Genomic DNA, 17,334 nt, shown 5'->3' on the forward strand with positions numbered 1-17,334 from the left:
CCCAGTCCCGACGGAGGACACGCGGACGTGTCGACAGACCATTTTAAAAGCCTCCTCTGTGGATCCCAAGTGCCTTCTTTTCTCCTTTTCAGTTTTCCTGAGGAGTGACGTGTTGATCTTTGCTGTTATGGCTGAGGTTTTCTTCGGTTCAGGTGATTTTCTAGGTTTTCCGTGGAACTGAAGGAGCGGCTGTCGCTCCTCCTGCCCCCGCGAGTCCCGGGAGGCACCCTTTCTCCCCGAGCCTTCCGCAGGCGAGGGCGCCTGTGTGCGCCCAGCGTGGCGAGGCGGTGACGTGGGCCCCCCCCGCATCGTGTCACTGGCCCTGGCTCCCCGGATGCCTCTTCCCGTGCAGTGGGCGGTGGCCGGCAGCCCGGGGGAAGAGCCCCGCCCCCATCCCCGACACTCAGCGGAGCTGTGAGAACCCGGCCAACCAGGGCCCGGCCGTGCCAAGCCAACCTCGGATGACCCGGGCTGGCAGGGGGACTCGGGGTGTCTGCTGCTGTGTGCAGAGCCGCGCAGGCTGGGGGACGCTCCTGGCTACAGTGTCCCTCCAATGAGCTGTCCTGGCGCTGGTCACAGCTGCCTAGTCTTCCCGGCGTGCGGAACTGGCCACCTGCGGTTTGGTTTCTCCTTGTTCACGACAGGGGCCGACGGCCACTCCGTGCCACGAAAACAGGCACACGAGGGACAGGGCAGGCACAGAGGGAAGGGTGCCGCTGCCCGTGCGAAACACCCGCCGCCCTGGACACCAGCTCCCGGAGGTCCCTCTGCCCCCGAGGCGTCACAGGAGGGTCAGCCTGGCCCCCACACCCCACACGGCTGCCTCCGGGCTCCTTCTGGGAGGTGACGCGTTTCACCGAGAGGAGCACCGGCCGGCACTGGAGAAGCGAACACCCCGGGGTCCGAAGACCAGCTCCACCCCAGAGGCGCCTGGACCCCCGCCGGGCAGCAGCGAGGGTGGGCAAGGCCGGGCAAGGCCGGGCAAGGCCGGGCAAGGCCGGGCAAGGCCGGTGGGAGGCCCTGCGGCTCCAGAGGGCCGAGGTGCGGGGTTCGGGGAAGGCGGCCTCTGTGACGGCCCCTCCAGGGGCAGCCAGGCCCCGGCCAAGGGTAACAAACAAAACCGGCGGAGCAGAGGGTGCCCGCTGTGGGGGCTGGGCCGTCCCAACGGAGAGGGAAACATTGGCTGAGGGCTCTGAAGCGCTCCCCCTGCCCCCGGGGGGCCCACTGCCCCCAAAACAGCCCAGACGGAAGGCTGGACATATTTGCGCCCACACATGCCTCCTCTTCTCCCTCCCCCCCCACCCCCCGCCATGGTGGGTGCTGGGGGCGGGGCCGTGATGGGCTGAGTTGTGTTCCCCAAAATTCATAGGGTGAGGTCCTAACTCCCAGTGCTCAGACTGGGCCTGTGTTTGGAGACACGGCCTGTAAAGGGTCATCCTGCCCAAACGAGGTCATTAGGGTGAATGACCCTAACCCAGTGGGGCCGGCGTCCCTGCAAGGAGGGGAGACCGGGACCTAAATGCGCCCTGGGAAGAAGCCACGCCCAGGGGGAGAAGCCACGCGAGGGCACACGGAGAAGGCGGCCACCGCGAGTCGAGGAGCGAGACCTCAGCAGCAACCAACCCTTCGACACCCCGATCTTGGGCTCTGGCCTCCAGAGCTGCGAGGAGGTACAGTTCGGTCGTCCCAGCCGCCCAGTCTGCGGCATTTCGTGGGTCAGCCCCAGGAAACTCATACATGGAGGCGCGGACAAGAAGGGGAGGGAGGGCCCAGGCCAGGCCCCACCTCCCTCCACCTCAGGCCCGCTGGACCTCCTGTGTCTCCGCGGGAGGAGACCCCAGCACTTCACAGCAACCGCCTGCCCCTGGACGAATCAGCTGTTCAAAGTAGAACCCCGACTTCCCCCAGAACTGCAGGCTAGAGAGAACCAACCTAAACAAATGTCCGACAGAGGCCAGAGACACCCACCTACGGATCTCTGTGTCACGTTCTAAACACGAGGCAGGCCGGGGGGCCTCTGTGGCGTCCCCACTTTGAGAACCTCCAGGTCACAGAGAACAGCCCTGGAATCCCTGACACCACCTGATCGGCAGGGGCTGATTCCGGCAGGGAAAGAACCGGTACTTTCTCTCCCCTGAGCAGGGCACGTGTGGCTTCGTGGTGACCCCAGTAAAGAGCTACACCCCATTGTGGTGACCCCTTGAAGAGGTCAGGAAGAGGCCTGGGTGCCGTGTGAGGAGTGGGAGCCGACCCACTTGCCCGCCTCTGCCCCAGGCGGGCCGGGGGTGGGGGCCCCACACGCCTTCTCCTGGAGTCCTGGGGCCTGCACACGCACAGCCAGCCTCCCCACGCCCTTACCTTCCCGCCTCCTGGCTGGTGCTTCAGGTTTTCGGTGGAGCCAATCTTGGACTTGACATTCTTCAGGTCTGGCATGGGCACGGGTGCAGTCTGCAGGCGGCTCTTGGCTGAAGACGGTGACTTGGGTGGGGTGCGGACCACTGCCACCTTCTTGGGCTCCCGGGTGGGCGGGGTTGGCAGGGATGGGGTGCGGGAGCGGCTGCCAGGAGTGCCAGGGGAGCCGGGGCTGCTGTAGCCACTGCGGTCCCCAGATTTCCCAGATTCACCTGGAAAGGAGCAGGGAGTGAGGCCGGAACTTGGAATGCTTGCCAGTCTGCACAGGCCCTGGGGGCCGCCCGTGCTCGGGGTCCATATCCAGACTGGGAGCTCAGCAGGCTGCCCTTGAGCTCACGCTACAGGAATGTCTTTTCTTCCTGGCCCTGTCACTTGGAGACAGAGACACTCACTTCCCAGGGAAGCAAAAGTGTCCACCAAGGGCCTCCAAGTACCCCCTTGCAGGCAGGCAGCCAGATCCTGGGCCCCATCCAGATCTGATCATCCAACAGAATCTCTAGTGGTGGGGCCTGCACACTGGCTCGTCCCAAGCTCCCCCGAGACTCCTGAGCAGACTGGAGTCTGGGAGCATCCGGGCCAGGCGCTGTGCCTGGGTGGCGACTGAGGCTTAACTTCCCTCAGCTCTGGGCCGACCTGTCAAGGGGAGAGTAAGCATGGTCCTTCTAAGAGTGTGAGATTCCACATCTGTACTTGTCCCTAATGTCATCGCGCTCCATGGCAACAGGACCAATGACGCCTTTTCTCCTTTCTACCTAAGGAGACAAGAGCAGGGACTCTGTCTCCAGACGCAGCCCCATCCCCTCCCTGCCCAGCCCTCCTGCTTCCGGGCCCTTGGCTGGGACTTGGTGGTGGCTTCCGATCCTTTCTGTGTGACCTAATTGCACAGCGGCCTGAGCCTGTGTCCTCATCTGAAGAATGGGGAGTGCGGTCCCGGCCGTGATGTTTTGGAGACCGGATGCAGTAACAGGTTAAAGTGCCCAGGGCAGCGATAGGCTCGCTTCCAGGGTTGAGCATTTAATAACTGCCAGAGGGACTTCCACTCCCAGACCTTGGTTAGGGAGGGTCCTCACCTCCAGCAGGCACAAACGGCTGGAGGCCATGCTCCCCGCCCCACCCGTCAGCCCTCAGCCCTCAGCCCTCAGCCCTCAGCAGAGGGAGAGGAGAACACACAGGATTAGAAAGACCCAGCAGGCAGCCACGCCTGAACAAGCCACGCAAGAAGAGGAGCGGGAATTCTGACTGTTCCAATTCAGGCCCAGCGCAGAAACGGGTGGCCCTGAAGCAGGCCCTCAGCTCTAAAATCTCAGCCGACAAACACGCAAAGAGGGTGGCCCCCTGGGCGAAGCAGACTCAGAATGACCTCTCTCAGGTTTTGCCCCTGCAGGGGGTGGCTTTCTCTGCACTTGCTTGGGAGCTTAAAAAGAGAAACCCACAGAAAGCCTCATTATAATCAAGCTTAAATGGGGCCTCTTCTCTGGGCCAGGGGCACCCAGCCAGGCGGTGTGGCAGAAGTGAGTAAGGTGCAGGGAGGTGTTCGGGGAGCAGGCACCCCCACCCGTCTGTCAGGACACAAGGTCAAGGCGGCCCATGGGGTGTCCTGTCCGCCTGCAGGCTGCCACCCAAGAGCAGGGAAGATCCTAAGAGAAATGCACATCCTTGTGTCCAGTTCTGGCTCTGGTGGTGTGAGTCAGCTGGCGTAATGGTACATGACAAAAAGCAGGATCAGAATCATAGATAAGACCCAATCACAATTCCTTAATCACCCCACATCACAGGTTTTAAACACATGAGAACAACACTGCACGAAAAACCAGACCAACAGGCCTTAGTGAGCAGCCGGACCTGGGGGGGCCGCCAGACTACAAACGCGGTCTGAACGCCACGGCCCGAACACGCAGCAGACGAAGGGCTCTGGGGCGCCCCCTAGGGCCAATGGGCAGCTGGGACGCCACTGCACCAGCCCAGGCTCACGCACAGGCCACCCGAGCACCCGCTGGAGCCAATGCAGGCCAGGGGCCCCCTGAGTTGTGCAGAATCTAAACCCAGTTGCTGGGACATGTCTCAGGTGGGAGAGGGGAGCTGAGCCTGGCTGTCCCCAATCCCCAGAGAGGGCTACTACCCTTTTTTTTTAATCCTTACCCAAGGACTTTTTTTTTTTTTCATTACTTTTAGAGAGAGAAGGGAGGGAGAGAAACATCGATGTGAGAGAGAAGCATCCACTTGTTGCCTCCCACTTGTGCCCAGACCAGGGATCGAATGCACCTGGACAAAGGAATCGAACCTGCAACCCAGGCAAGTGCCCCTGATCAGGAATTGAACCTGTAACCTTTTGACTACGAGATGATGCTCCAACCAACTGAGCCACACCGGCCGGGGCAGGGCTACTACTCTTAATAGCACCACTGGAAGCAAAGTCTCCCTATGGAAATCTCTTCTGCTACTCAGAGCCAGCTGGGTTTTGCGCACAGGAGCACAGGAGGACGAACACAGCCTGTGACAGCTCAGGGGAGCCCTTAGGTTCTGCCCGAAGGTCCCTAACAGCCCAGTGAGGCAGCTGGTCAGAGGTTGCACGGTGTGAAGTCACAAGTAGCGATGTGTCCAGGCTGCAGGCTGCAGGGGCTGGGGTGGTGGTGCTGAGCACCACATCCCAGGGGCCCTGGACGTGGGGTCAGAGGAGCTCTGAGGAGCCCCATTCCTGCCACTTGTTAGTCATGTGGCTGCATTTTCCTTATAGAATGAGCTGGTTAGACTTTGCCGTGCAGACTTTCAGAGCCTTGACTTCTTCACCAGTAAAAAGTGGGGATTTAATATCTACCTCAGAAATTGTCAAGAAGATTAAAAAGAAAATGGCCCTTCTGGTGCCGAGTAAACTGTCAGTGCCTTCAGAGACAGGCCTGGGCTCCAGAGAGCACGCTTCCTACCTGTGCCCGGCGGGGTCTTGGGGGACGGCGTGGTTTTCGCAGGGATCCTGGTGGCATTGGCTGGGCCTTTCTGGCCTGGAGGGGCCGCTCCCCGGGGTGTGGCAATCTTCGTTCCAGGCTTCGTGTCCGCCCCCTGTGAACCGAAGCACGGGAGAGTGGTGTTTACGACTGGGAAAGGTCACTGTCACCTGGAGCCCGTGCCAGCCCCACTTAACCACTTTGGTTCGAAAGAGGCTAAGATTGGGGCGACCCTTTGCCTACTAGATGCAGCAAATGTCTCCCACAATCGCAAGGCCATGCTGGGCACACGGACCCACAGCCCTGCCCAGATGTCAAGTGCCCCGGATGCTGTTTGCTCCCGGAGGGAACTCTTCCCAGGGGTTGTCAACCTGGGTTGTGCTCATGTCTTTTGTAAAAGACAGCGGAGCTTACGGCAATGAGCAGGGGCATTGCCCACCCAGGCCCGGTCAGTAGGCGGGACCCTAGCAGACCACTCCCGTGTGGGTACCACTTTCTGGCCCTCCTGAGGGATCTGGCTGATGGTGGGTGGTTTCACCAGAGGCCCTTGAAGGCACCGATAAACCTGACCCAGAGTGCCAGCAGAGCTAGGTCAGGTTCTTTTGGGCTCTTGTGAGCAGCCCTTAGGTTTCGGTGACTCCTTAGGTGCGGGAAGAGCCCTCGGTGGGTGGACACTGGCATCAGTTAGCACACCGGCCCAAGGGGGAGCCAGCCGGCAGTGACTGGGTTAGGTCACCCAGCCGATGCCCTTGATGTGTGACCCACACTCACAAAAGAAACTGACATTCACCAAGGACCTCCAGAGGGTTTGGGAGGGTGTGAACTAGTGGGACAGGCCCCGCAGCATGCTGATGCCGGTTTCCAACCCCAGAGAGGGCAGCCTGGAAACACTCGTGGCACCAAAGCCAGGAGTGGACAAATGAACCCAGTTAGAGCAGTCCCCACAGCTGGGTCCCCTCAGGGGCCTCAGGGGCTGCTGCTGCTGCTGCTGTGAGGCACCAAGGCAGGCGCAGAAGGAGGGCATTGAGTCCCCCTCCCACTTCAACTGGAATTTTAACTGTTCTACACGATGCTTCTAGGTAAGAGCTTATCTGAAGAAAGGTCTTTTCAGCTTAAAAAAAAAAATCCGTTGGAAAACCACGTTAGATCAGCCTGACTTTTTCCAAAGGTGCTTTCCTTACCTTGACTTTCACCTCCTTTGCTCCAGAACTGCCGGGTCGGGGTGTGGCAGAAGAGGCGTGTTTAGGAGAGGATGGCTCTGGGTGCGCGGCGGGGCTGGAGGGTTTGATCAAAGGGTCTGAGCTACCAGGACTGGGGCGTGTGGGGCTAAGGCAAGGCCTACGTTTCAGGGTTTTAGCAGAGGAAGGTGTGGATGTCTTAAACATAAACATAAACACAAATAAAATCAAAATAAACGTCAGCACATGGGGGGACACGAACGGAAAAAGGACAGCAACTGAAAGCCAATAAAGCAGCAATGGTTGGCAGAGGCGATCTCCACACCGTCTGGGCACGCACCCCCTGGTCCCCAGCGGGAGGGACAGCGTGACCCTGCGGTCTCGGGGCTTGCGCTCGTTTGTCGGCGAGCACGACCCCACCGTGCCAGTACACGGTGTGCCTCACAGAATGTGTGACTGAGCTTCTAAAAGGCAGAAAATGAATAGAGGTTCCAGAATGTTCGTCCTCTAGCCCACTGGATTTTCTCATGTTCCCTCCCCCACTTTGGAGACTGCTGATGTACAGGTGTGTCATGCCCAGAAAGGTGATGGAGATCGCCAGAGCAGATGATGCTAGGGTGTTTCTTGACAAAACATCTCCAGTGTGTCATGGGTCCCCACTTTCTGCTTGTTGCGGGTGGGGAGCTCTCGCAGGCCTCTAATCCCTGGCTCTCCTCACCTCAACAGTCACGCTTGCTGAAATCAGGGCTGTGCCTGTTCCAGGTCTTACAGATTCTGCCCGACACCACTTAGGTTACACACACACACTTCCTGATTGAAATCTCACGTAAAACTAAGCATAAACCGAAGACCCCTGATCTGGCCACTGTTTACTCTGGAGCACGTTTCACTGAAGCAAGGAGCCTGGGTGAGTCAGGCGGCCATGGGGACAGATGTCTGTCAGCTGGGTGACCTCACAGAGGCAGCTGCACTTGACGGGTGGTGTGGCTGGCACCTGTGGCTTGTCCCAACTGCCTCTGGGGTGCTTTGATCAGGATGTGTGGCCCTGGTGGAGGAGGGGCTGCACCCCCAGGAATAAAACCAAGAGGACAAGTCAAGGGGGGTTCCAGGGAGGGCGTCCGAGCTGCAGGGCAGGTCCTGACTAGAACTTGATCGGGTTTCTGGGGTTTGCTCCTCATTGCCCTTGGCCTCCCCACCGAGGTGACTGCGGCCCTCTGTGCGGCCAGTTTTGGCAAGCACAAGGTGCAAGTGGAGGCCTGGGGCTGGTAAAAAGGAAGAAAAGTGTGTAGGGGGGTGGGACCGGCACCCCTCCTTCCCCACGTGCACGAGGTTGCACTCCCTACCTGGCCAGAATCTCTGAGAGGTCTGACCCCGGGCTGTGAGCCTATGAGCCGCTCCAGGGCAGGGGCAGGGTACCCGTGTGTGAAAATAAAGGGATTGCGGAATGTGTGCGTGCATGAGGCCAGGGTTCCCCTCCTGTGTGCTGCGACTGGTAAGCAGCTGTTGCTACCACTTCAAGCACATAGGGCGGAGCCACCCCCAAGCCTCTGCAGGACCCCCACTCCCTCACCAGGGCCTTGTGGGGGCAAACCCTGACTTCCTACAGGGCGGGCACTGCAGGCAGCGGCCCTCAGCACGCTCCCAAGCACCTAGAGCTATGCCCTGCTCCTGGGGACTCCATCTGGGCTCCAGGACTGAGGGAGACCCAGGCCTTTGGGGCAGAATCGATCGTGGAAATTGTGGGTACTCTTAAGAAAAACCAGCCTTCGTCTAGGGCCACAGTGGGATTCTCCTGGGAAGACACTGCTGTGCAGTTCCAGGAGCGTTTTCCAGGAAGCAAAGTCATGGAGGAGGGTCCCCCGCAGTGCGGTGGATGGGAAGCACGTAGCAGCAGGGCGAGGCTCCGGGCGCTGCGCTGCTGCTGAGCGGCGCCTCACTCCCTGCTCCCGGGGGAGGTTTCAGCGACTGACTGAAGCAGCACACCAAACCCCCGCCTCAGCGAGATGTGAGGATGCAGCTGCCGCACCATCGCAGGCACGCATGCGCACCTTGCACTTAGGTGTGTGCCAGGGTTCCCTTCTGTGTCAGTCCCTCCTGCACCCCCAGCTCTGCAGCAACCCAGCCAATCTGCTTAGAGCTCTGGGAAGGCATCCGGCTTCCCCTTGGGTCCTTGCTTGTGCTGGTCCTATTCCTCAGGATGCCTCTTCCCACCCCCGCCTCACCAACCCTCCCTTAAAGAAAGGTCCTCTCCGAGGGCTTTTCCAGAACCCTCCGCCTTCCGCTGGGGATCACTTCCTTGCTCAACACTCTCTCAGCCCCCTAAGGAAATGGTATTTTCTGTATCGCTTAAATATATGTGTATGATGTATGTACATACATGCACATATTGGGTGAGCCTAGACCTGGAGTGGGAAGTGTAAGATGTGCAAAATTCACACTTGTAGAAAATTCAAACATACCTTCATTCGCCACGACCCCCTCCTCGCGACTAGGCTAACGGGCCGCCACCGGGAGCGCTAACGCGTTACCCGCTGACGGCCCTTCCCGGCGGGAGTGCCAGGCCGGACCACCGCTGAGCTTTAGGGGGGCGTCGGAGCACACGCTTCGAACACCGCTGCACCGCAGTGGCCAACGCTCCCGCGCGTCACACACAAAATTAATTCCGATATACAGCATGGCTTCTCGGCCAGCTTGACGGCGGCAGACGGTTCCATGGTTTCGCCAGCTTACCTTGGTTTTCTTGTCATCGCCTCCAGCCCCGTCTTTGCCTTTACTGACCATGCGAGCTGATAAAACACAAAACGAGAATGCACGTTACACCCCCATGCGCAGCTCGTGGGAAGAGCCCGGCGTCGGCTGGCTGGCTTCTCCGGACCGCGCAGCGTGCTCTGTCCGGCCGGCCCCGCGGAAGCCCACCGAGTTCCTTTCCCCTGGAGTCTGCTAGGTCTCTCGTTGTTAGTATCAGCACAGCACGCTGCGGTCATCGCTTGGAGCACCCTGATGAGGGGGCAGCAGGCTGGCCGAGGGGGGACATGCAGGGGGGCGCAGAGGAAAGTGTTTTGGGCACAGGTTGGCATGGGGAAGGCAGGCTCTCTCACGGTCTCCCTTCCTGCCTCTGCCTGGGTCAGCCTCGCCCAGCTGGGGTCAACTCCTCTGCAAGCAGGGCCAGGCACTTGGAAGTGCCACAGGTAGGGCGGCTCAGCCAGGCCCCCTTAAGGCCCCAGCTCATGCTGTGCGGAAGGGTTGGGGTGAGCCAGGCCTCTTCCAGAGCCCGCCCCTCGCCACCGGGGGCTTTGGCATCTGCCCCAGCTGCTCCCTCCCTCGAACCCATCCCACCGCTGACCCGGCCCTGGACGGTCTTCTCGCCACCTGTGGGCCTTCCCGAGGGGCTAATCCTTGCCGTTCCCCCAAATTCGCTATAAACTGGCTACCAGCAAACATCCTAGAGAGAAACCCTGATTTTAGGGCTAAACAAACCACTGACTGCTTTTGTGTTTGAAAAGCCACACCCCTTGGTGAAACTGACCCACTTGTCCACCAGCGTCACCTCTACCTCCCCCTCTCCTGCTGACATTGGTTCTCGCAGGTTCACTGCAGACTGCCGTGGGTGTCGGTGCCGAATGCCCCTGGCCCCAGGACAAGGCGCTCCTTGGAGCTGCTCACGGGCTACTGGCCACTGGGATTTTAGAGTGATGATCCAGCCCAGAGGTTTTGAAACTGAACTGTGAAGAATCAGCAGGAGAGGCTATTGAAATACAGATTCCTGGACCTACCCTGAGACCCTGGAAACCTAAGGTGGAGCCCAGGAATCTGCATTTTAATAAGAGCCCCGGGCAGACCTGATTCACGTCCTTTGCCCAAAGGAACCATCCTCATGCATGTCACAACCACAGCGTCGGCTACATCAGCGTTTCCCAGGGCATGTAAGTGGGTGAGATCCAGTGACTTCGGGAAATTCAAACTACTGTCCCTTCTCGGAGGGCCAAATGTGCACTGGAATGCTGAGGGCTCTGACAAGCTCTGTACCAGCAGACCCTAGTTAACTTTGTTTACCCTGTTTTTTCCAACCGGACCGGACCGTGGAGCTTTCAGTTTCCCCCTGGACACGCCTGTCAACACGCAGCGGGCCAGGACTTGGTGGAACACCACGGTCAGGAAACCGTGTGTAATCTGTCAAGCCACAGTTATTTGTTCCCTCCTGTTTTGGAACTTAGGATATTTTAAAAATAGGACATAGGACTTTTTTCTGTTTTAAATTTTAAATACAGCTTCCTTTGTTTACAATGGTTCCAAGTTTTCTTGACAAGTAGGATCTCATCAAAATTTAACAGTTGTTAAATGCTTAAGTAGCACCAACCCCTAAACCTGGAAAATAACTCCAAATGCAAAGCGTCCTAAATGTATGGACACTCACGACTTGTGGCCATGAAGCCCCTCTGGGGTGTGAGCTGTCCCCTTCTTGACAGGACACGGAGGCTCGCCACTTGGGAACTGCCCCTCCCACCTCTCCAGCCCCCACAGGGCAGCTGTGGTCTTGCTTCCCGGGGCCCTGTAACCCCGCACAGGCTCTGCCGAGGGTGGGGGAGGCTCTTTGAACAGGAAGCTTCCGTTCCTGCTCACTGTCCCTCCCGCCACAAGGCAGGGCCTGTGGGAGGGGGTGGCTGGGCCATCTCCGAATGCTTGTGTGTGCCACCTGCTGCCTGTCGTGTGCTGTCCACTGACAAGAGCAGCAGAAGACAGGCTCGTGCCCTCTGTGTCTCTGGGCAGGAGGGTCTGCTTCAGAACCTTCTGGAAGCCACTGTGTGTACAGGGCAGACCTACCTGGATTCCGAACCTGCCTTGGTCACTTAGGACTCGGGAACCTTCAGAGAGCTGCTTAACTCTTTGAACCTCAGTTTTCTCATCTGCAAAGTGGGACTAATTATACCCACTCAGGACGGTTGGGAGGGCCCTGGACAATGAATTTAAGGCACATAGTAGGCCCTCGAAAGTAGGAGCAGCTGTCTTCCTCTCTGGAGTGCGGCCTACCAACCAGCCTCCCGTGGGCTGACGGACCACTGTGGGGAAACCAGGTGGCCAGAGAAGTGAACGGGGCAGGAAGCACCGGGTGGGGGTGGTGGAGACATGCAGAACGGCGGGCAAGCGCGAGAGGAGCGTGTGCACCCAAGGCCTGTGGGGCGGGGGACAGCCGTGGGGGGGCGAGCAGCAGCACCCAAGTCGGTTTAGTGGCTGTCCCTAGGAACCTTGGAAGCGGCAGGAGTCGCGGGGCCGGAAGCTCAGTGGCAGTGCCCGCAGCCTGGGTGGCACATGGGGTCCCCAGGAAGGAGTGAAGGGGCTCTAGGCACAGACCTTTGAGTTGAGGGACACGGCTGACGGGCTTCCCGGGCAGGCCAGCCACAGGCTGCTTTTTGGATGGTCCCGGAAGGTCAGTCTTTTTTGTGTCCTCTCCCTCAGAGGGGCTCCAGGGCTCTTGATCCTCTCCAGGGGTCCCTGGAAGTGCGGCCCCTTCCAAATCCACCTCTGAGTCTGCCTGTTCCTTCTGCACGTTGGCTTTGATTTCCACATGGAAGGCGAACTCAGGGGGCGTGTCATGCCCTTCCTCCTCGAGCCCTGCGCTGGGCCCTTCGGGCTCCGAGACCTGGGGCTCTGTGGAAACTTCGGAGAGGAAATCGACAGGGAGGGGGATGGCACCCTGAGCTGGGACCCCAGGGGTGCCAGTGGCTTCTCTGGAACCTGTCTGGGGGAGTGGCCCGCCTTGGGCTGGGGAGCTCTGCAGACCTGGGGAGACCTGGGAGGGGGGGGAGTCCTGGGGCGAGGACTCATCGATGTCTCGGTCCTCGTCGACCCCCTTGCCCCCCAGCCTCTCTTTGCCCTGGTCCCCCTTCAGAGGCGGCGTCTCCTGGCGCAGGTGTCCCAAAAGCTGGTGCTGTGTCATCCCCAGGCTACGGTGACTTCCCTTTGTGTCCTCAGGTTCTGGCTCCAAAGGCTGGTACGTGGCTTCTCTGGGGCCTTCGGGCAGGATGGGGGCCCTGGGCATGTGGGGCAGGGGCTGCAGGGTCAGGCCCAGGGTCCTCCAGTCTGTGGGCTCCTCTCCATGGAGCCCTGGCTCTCTGAGGATGCTTTCCTGGACAAGTGTGACACTGCCAGGCTCTGGCAGCAGGTGTCCAGGGGAGGTGGGCTTCGGAAAAGCCAGCTCCTCCTCGGCCCGGTCCCCTCGTTTCGGCCCCCATGCCCGGTGGGGCTCCGGAAGGCCTGCTGGTGGGGGCGGCAGCTGGCGGACGGGGTGATGCTGAGAACGGTCGGAGGCCAGGACGGCACCTTCGGGCTCTTTCTCTCCCAGAGGCCACATGGAGGCCCCAGAAGCTTCTCTGCCATGTCCAGGCTGAACCTGAGAGCTAAGCCCATAGGCCAGGGGCCTCTCGCGCACTTTCCCCTGCTCACTGGGGGCTCTCACCTCCTCTGGGTTTGAAGAAGCAGCGGTGGCAAAAGGTTAGCAAGGGTTCACTGACTGTGTAAGAGGGAACACACTTATTTCTTGAAATAAGAAAAGGACATTTAAACAGCATCACCATCCCGTACACTCTGTGCTCACCCGTGTTGCTCGTGTTTGCTCAGAGTGAAGGCTCTCTCGGTCTACCTGCCCCCGACGCTGGGCGACCCTGGGTGGGCACCTCCCCTCTGCGGGCCTCAGTGTTCTCATCTTGGACCCGGTGACCTCTGGGCCCTGCCCAGCACTGGCGCTGCTTGTCCGCCTGTGGCTGGAGCCTGTCAGCACACCCAGGGCCGCCGCACGCCCGCCCCACAGGGCCGCAGGAGCCTCTCCAGCTCTCCAGGGACCCCGAGTGCCCTGGGGATGCTGGCCTCGGGGTGGGTGCTGGCTTGGGCACAGTGAGGATCCCCTCTCCTCTCCCTCTTGCTCTGTTCCCCATTTTACCAAATGAAATCACCAGGGGCCCACAAACCAACCCTGCTTCAAGCCTGTGCTCTGATAGATATCAAAAAACCTAAAGTTGATCATTATCAGGGCTTGAGTCTGTACTAATGGACCTGCCATAAGAGTCCTATCAACAGACACACGATCTAGATTTGTCCAGGTCGTGGACGGTGGAGGGGCCTTTTGCACACGGCGAGGCTTATCGCTGGGCAGCATCTGTGTGGCCCAGGCACCAGCCGTGGGGACTGCTCTCACCTGGGCACGCAGCCGCTGCGTGCCCGCCCAGCTGATGAAGGGCACATTTGTTTCCTGGTTCGTGCATGTGAGTCCTTAAAGCATCTGATGGTGTATTTAGGGCGGGAAACTTAAGCTCTCGGTTCCTAATAAACATATTTTTTTAAGAAACTCCCAACCTTTTGACAAGCCTAGCTGGTCCCGACAGAATAACCCATACAACTCCCCAGGCCTCCTCTCCACAAAACCCAGGACCCCAAAGGGTTCAGGAAGAGAAAGAGATTGGATGAGGGGAGGGAAGGAAGGTGGGAGAATGCATGTGTTTACACGTATATGCAGTTCTGGACACACATAGATAATACGTGACTGTCCCTCTCGCCCCAGCCCAGCTAGAGTCCATGGAGCTGTGCACTGCCTGCGGGCCCGGCCATGGCTCACCTCCACCTGCCAGCCTTGTGCTGGGCCTCGGTCAAGCCCACGATCTTGCTCGTTTTGTGCTCCCAGTGTCCACCACAGAGCCTGCACACAGCACGTGATCAACAAACGAACCCTGAACGAATGAGCTGATGTTGGGGAAACGTGTGGACTTCTGCCCTTGCCGGGGTCCACAGGCACCTGCTGGGGCCCTTGGTCGGTGCCCGGGAAGAACCACTCCGACAACAGAGGTGCGGGAAGAACGGTTGGCGGCAGACGCCCTGAGCACATGCTGCAGCTCCATGACTTCCTGTCCTCCAGCCAGCCCGGCCGACCAGAGGCATTGGTGGCTGCCAGTCACCCCCTCCCCCTCCCATATGCCCAACAGGCCAGGTCTCCATCACCTTCTGGGATAAGCTTCCTTCCCAGAGCCTCCTAGAAATTGCTATTGATCGGCATGTCACTGTGCTCTGATATACGCAAGACTTTAAAAACCCTCATTAGAAAAGAAACAGGGGCCTCAAACATGAAGAGCAAGCACACCTTGAAAAGTCATTGGTACGTGATTGTTCAGTGTGTGTGTACTGGTGGGTGAGGGACCGAACCATGTAATTGCACTCCTGGAGGAAGCAGCTGGGCTGGGAGAATATTCTGTGCAGTTCCCAGGATACTATGAAATGCTCGGTCAATGTCAACCATCACAGTTGCCGGGGTGGGGGTCCAAGGGCAACAATATGCGGATAAGCAGGGTGGTGGCCTCGGGAGCCCTGATAAACTGTCCCCCAGCAGAAGGCCTGGTCCTCGAGACACCTGCCGAAGACAGGCCTCCCCCAGGGCGAGCGGGACAGGGCTCAGGCCTTCGCACGTGTCCCGCTCGGCACACTGCAGCCCCCCAAGCCTCTCTGTGTCTTAGTGCCTCCTGAACCCCGGACACGGCCTGCCGGAGCTCCGCCTTCTGCAGCAGGACAGAGCAAGAGGAAGATCTGCTACCTGGGCTTTTGTTTGCACGGCTCTTCTAAAATCCGAGTGTTTGACTATAAAACAGACCGCAGCCCTTTGGCAAGTGAAGTGTGTTTGTGCATCACCAGTGGTGGTGGGGGGGGCGGTTTACAAGGCTTCACTGGCCGTCTGGACCAGCCGCCCCAACGGGGGCATTAAATATCGGCCTTGGGAGCAGAGGCGGGCCCCTCCGTGTATTTTCACAGGTGTGGTACCGATGCCCTTTGCAGATGGCACCTGGCGTCCATCTGTGTATCTATGAGATCCTAGGCCACTGTTGGAAAAACTTATAAATTCCGTCAGCACAGCCGTCCGGCTTCCAGCAGAGCCGTGGGCCGATGTCTTCGTTGTTGGAGTGTGTCAGGCTGTGTAGACACGGACTGCAGTGAAACTTGCAGAAGAAACTCAGACTCACTTCTGTTTATGGAAATAAATGCTCATTTCCAGAGACCAGAGAAGCCTCTTACTTCACCTAAGCTGAAAAATCATGACCTACAAGAAACAGAGGCGGGACTCCAGTCCTTTAGCACGCGGACCGAGGTTCCCCCTTGTGTGGATCAGCCCCTCGAATGTTTTCGGAAACTCTCTGCAAGCTCAAGAACGAAAACATGCTTTCCTGGGTCACATGACAGAAGAAGCACAGCAGCCCTGGGGCAGGAGCCCCAGTGGGGGCGGGAGGTGTGGTGTAGTTAGGCTTCCAGCACCCCCAGTGAGATACTTCGTCAGAGGCTCCCTGCAGCCAGGCGGCCTCGGCGGTGATGCCCAACTCTGGCTGAATCCCACGTCACTCTCTGAAGAAGAGAGCAGTGCCATCTAGAAGCTGCCACATTACACAGTGGACTCTGGCGTCCATCTGCACAGCAACGGATGAGAAACAAACCCAGCCCACATTGTATCAGAGATGTCTATTTCCAAAGATAAAGAATCTCCAGGACCTAAAAATTGAGTTCTTAAAGCGTTTACACTAAATGGTTGTGGAAAGTCGCTTTTCCCTAACACAGCAGCTCTGGCCCCTGAGAAGGAGATCACAGTAAGGCTTGCAGTGTGCAGGGAGAAGGGCCGAAAAGAACTGGCTTGGTGGTGTCTCGGCCAAGGCCTCGTGCCCAGGACCGACCACGCCCGGGGGCACGACCTGCAGGAGGGTCCCCGGCTGCACAGATTGGAGTTTCTCACTCTCTGTCCCCAGGTTGGACAAGGCCAGCTGTTTTCAGAACGAAACACCTTAGGAACGTCTTAGAAATAGTGTGAGAGCTTCTCTTTCTCTACACAAAGAGCCTGTATCTAGTAAGTGCTGCCACCCAAAAACCTCCTGGCCCCGTGAGTCGGACCCAGAGTCGGCCCAGAGATTCTTCCCAGCGCAGAGCCTGTCTGAGCGCTGCCCTGCCCTTCCTCCCACTCTCCCCCCACCACCCTCATGCCCTGGCAGGCGGTTGCGGCCACTGACCTTGAGTCACATGTCCTGCAGCTTGGTCTTCCAGGCTGGGCGTGTCTCCAATGCCTGCTTCTTCAGCTGGTTTACATGTCAGCGAATGAAGGAGGAGACAAAAGCACAGACAGTTATTGTGTGCTACAAACAAAGCTCTCTGCCTTTTCCGGTGTATTTCTGAAAACATTTTAAAACAGGCACCTCTTACAAGAACCAAGGGGCTGTGCCCCCATCTCGCTGAGAATGTTACTGCTGGGGGTGTCGATGACAGTGGCTCATCACACAAACCCCACCCACCCGCCAGGCACCGAGCTCCAGTAGGAAGGACCCGTCCCACGGTGGGCCCAGGGTCCTCAGTGCCCCGCGTGACAGAGAGGCACAGGGTGGGTGAGGGGTCAGAGGAGCAGGGAAGTTAAAGGCATGGGCTATGGACTCAGGCTGGGATTTGCGTCCAGGTGCCATGGTTTCCTTCACCTCTCTGAGCCTCCCCTCCCCCAGCTGGAGCCCAGGGTGACTTGCTGGTTGGTCCTGCAAGAGAGTGGGAGGATGAACAGGAGAACTTGGGTGAACATGTTTAGCGAAGTGCCTGGCATATGGTAGGTGGCCTAAAGCTGTTCGTTTGTTTTCTCCCAATTACGGGGCAAGTCCTTAATGGCATGCTCAGAACAGGTGCTGCTGGTTAGAGGGGCCAGCAGTGTCAGTGGGTCGCTTCTGGGGTGTCCGGGGCTCCTGCTTCGGGAACCACAGCTCGCCCCAAACATAGAAGACTGAGAAAAGCTCCTGACCACCTCCTCAACG

The 17,334-nt window shown here is 58.9% G+C and overlaps 1 protein-coding gene across 12 annotated transcripts in view; it reads right to left on the reverse strand.

Annotated features, from left to right (window-relative positions):
* MAPT (microtubule associated protein tau) overlaps window positions 1–17,334 on the reverse strand; it is an 86,388-nt gene that overhangs the window by 14,506 nt on the left and 54,548 nt on the right. For 5 of the 12 annotated variants that reach the window (XM_045836036.1, XM_045836033.1, XM_045836032.1 and 2 more), the window contains 4 exons: window positions 16,555–16,620; window positions 9,260–9,315; window positions 5,334–5,466; window positions 2,359–2,624 (listed from right to left, as the gene is read on the reverse strand). In XM_045836036.1, the coding sequence (XP_045691992.1) occupies window positions 2,359–2,624; window positions 5,334–5,466; window positions 9,260–9,315; window positions 16,555–16,620 (521 nt within the window). Of the gene's footprint in view, window positions 1–2,358; window positions 2,625–5,333; window positions 5,467–6,532; window positions 6,728–9,259; window positions 9,316–11,878; window positions 12,989–16,554; window positions 16,621–17,334 lie in introns of all 12 variants that reach the window. The other 7 variants (XM_045836029.1, XM_045836028.1, XM_045836027.1 and 4 more) reach the window with 4 other exon arrangements.

Source organism: Phyllostomus hastatus, unplaced genomic scaffold (assembly GCF_019186645.2).
Source record: "Phyllostomus hastatus isolate PE091 unplaced genomic scaffold, TTU_PhHast_1.1 phas_contig_210, whole genome shotgun sequence".
Classification (NCBI taxonomy): domain Eukaryota; kingdom Metazoa; phylum Chordata; class Mammalia; order Chiroptera; family Phyllostomidae; genus Phyllostomus; species Phyllostomus hastatus.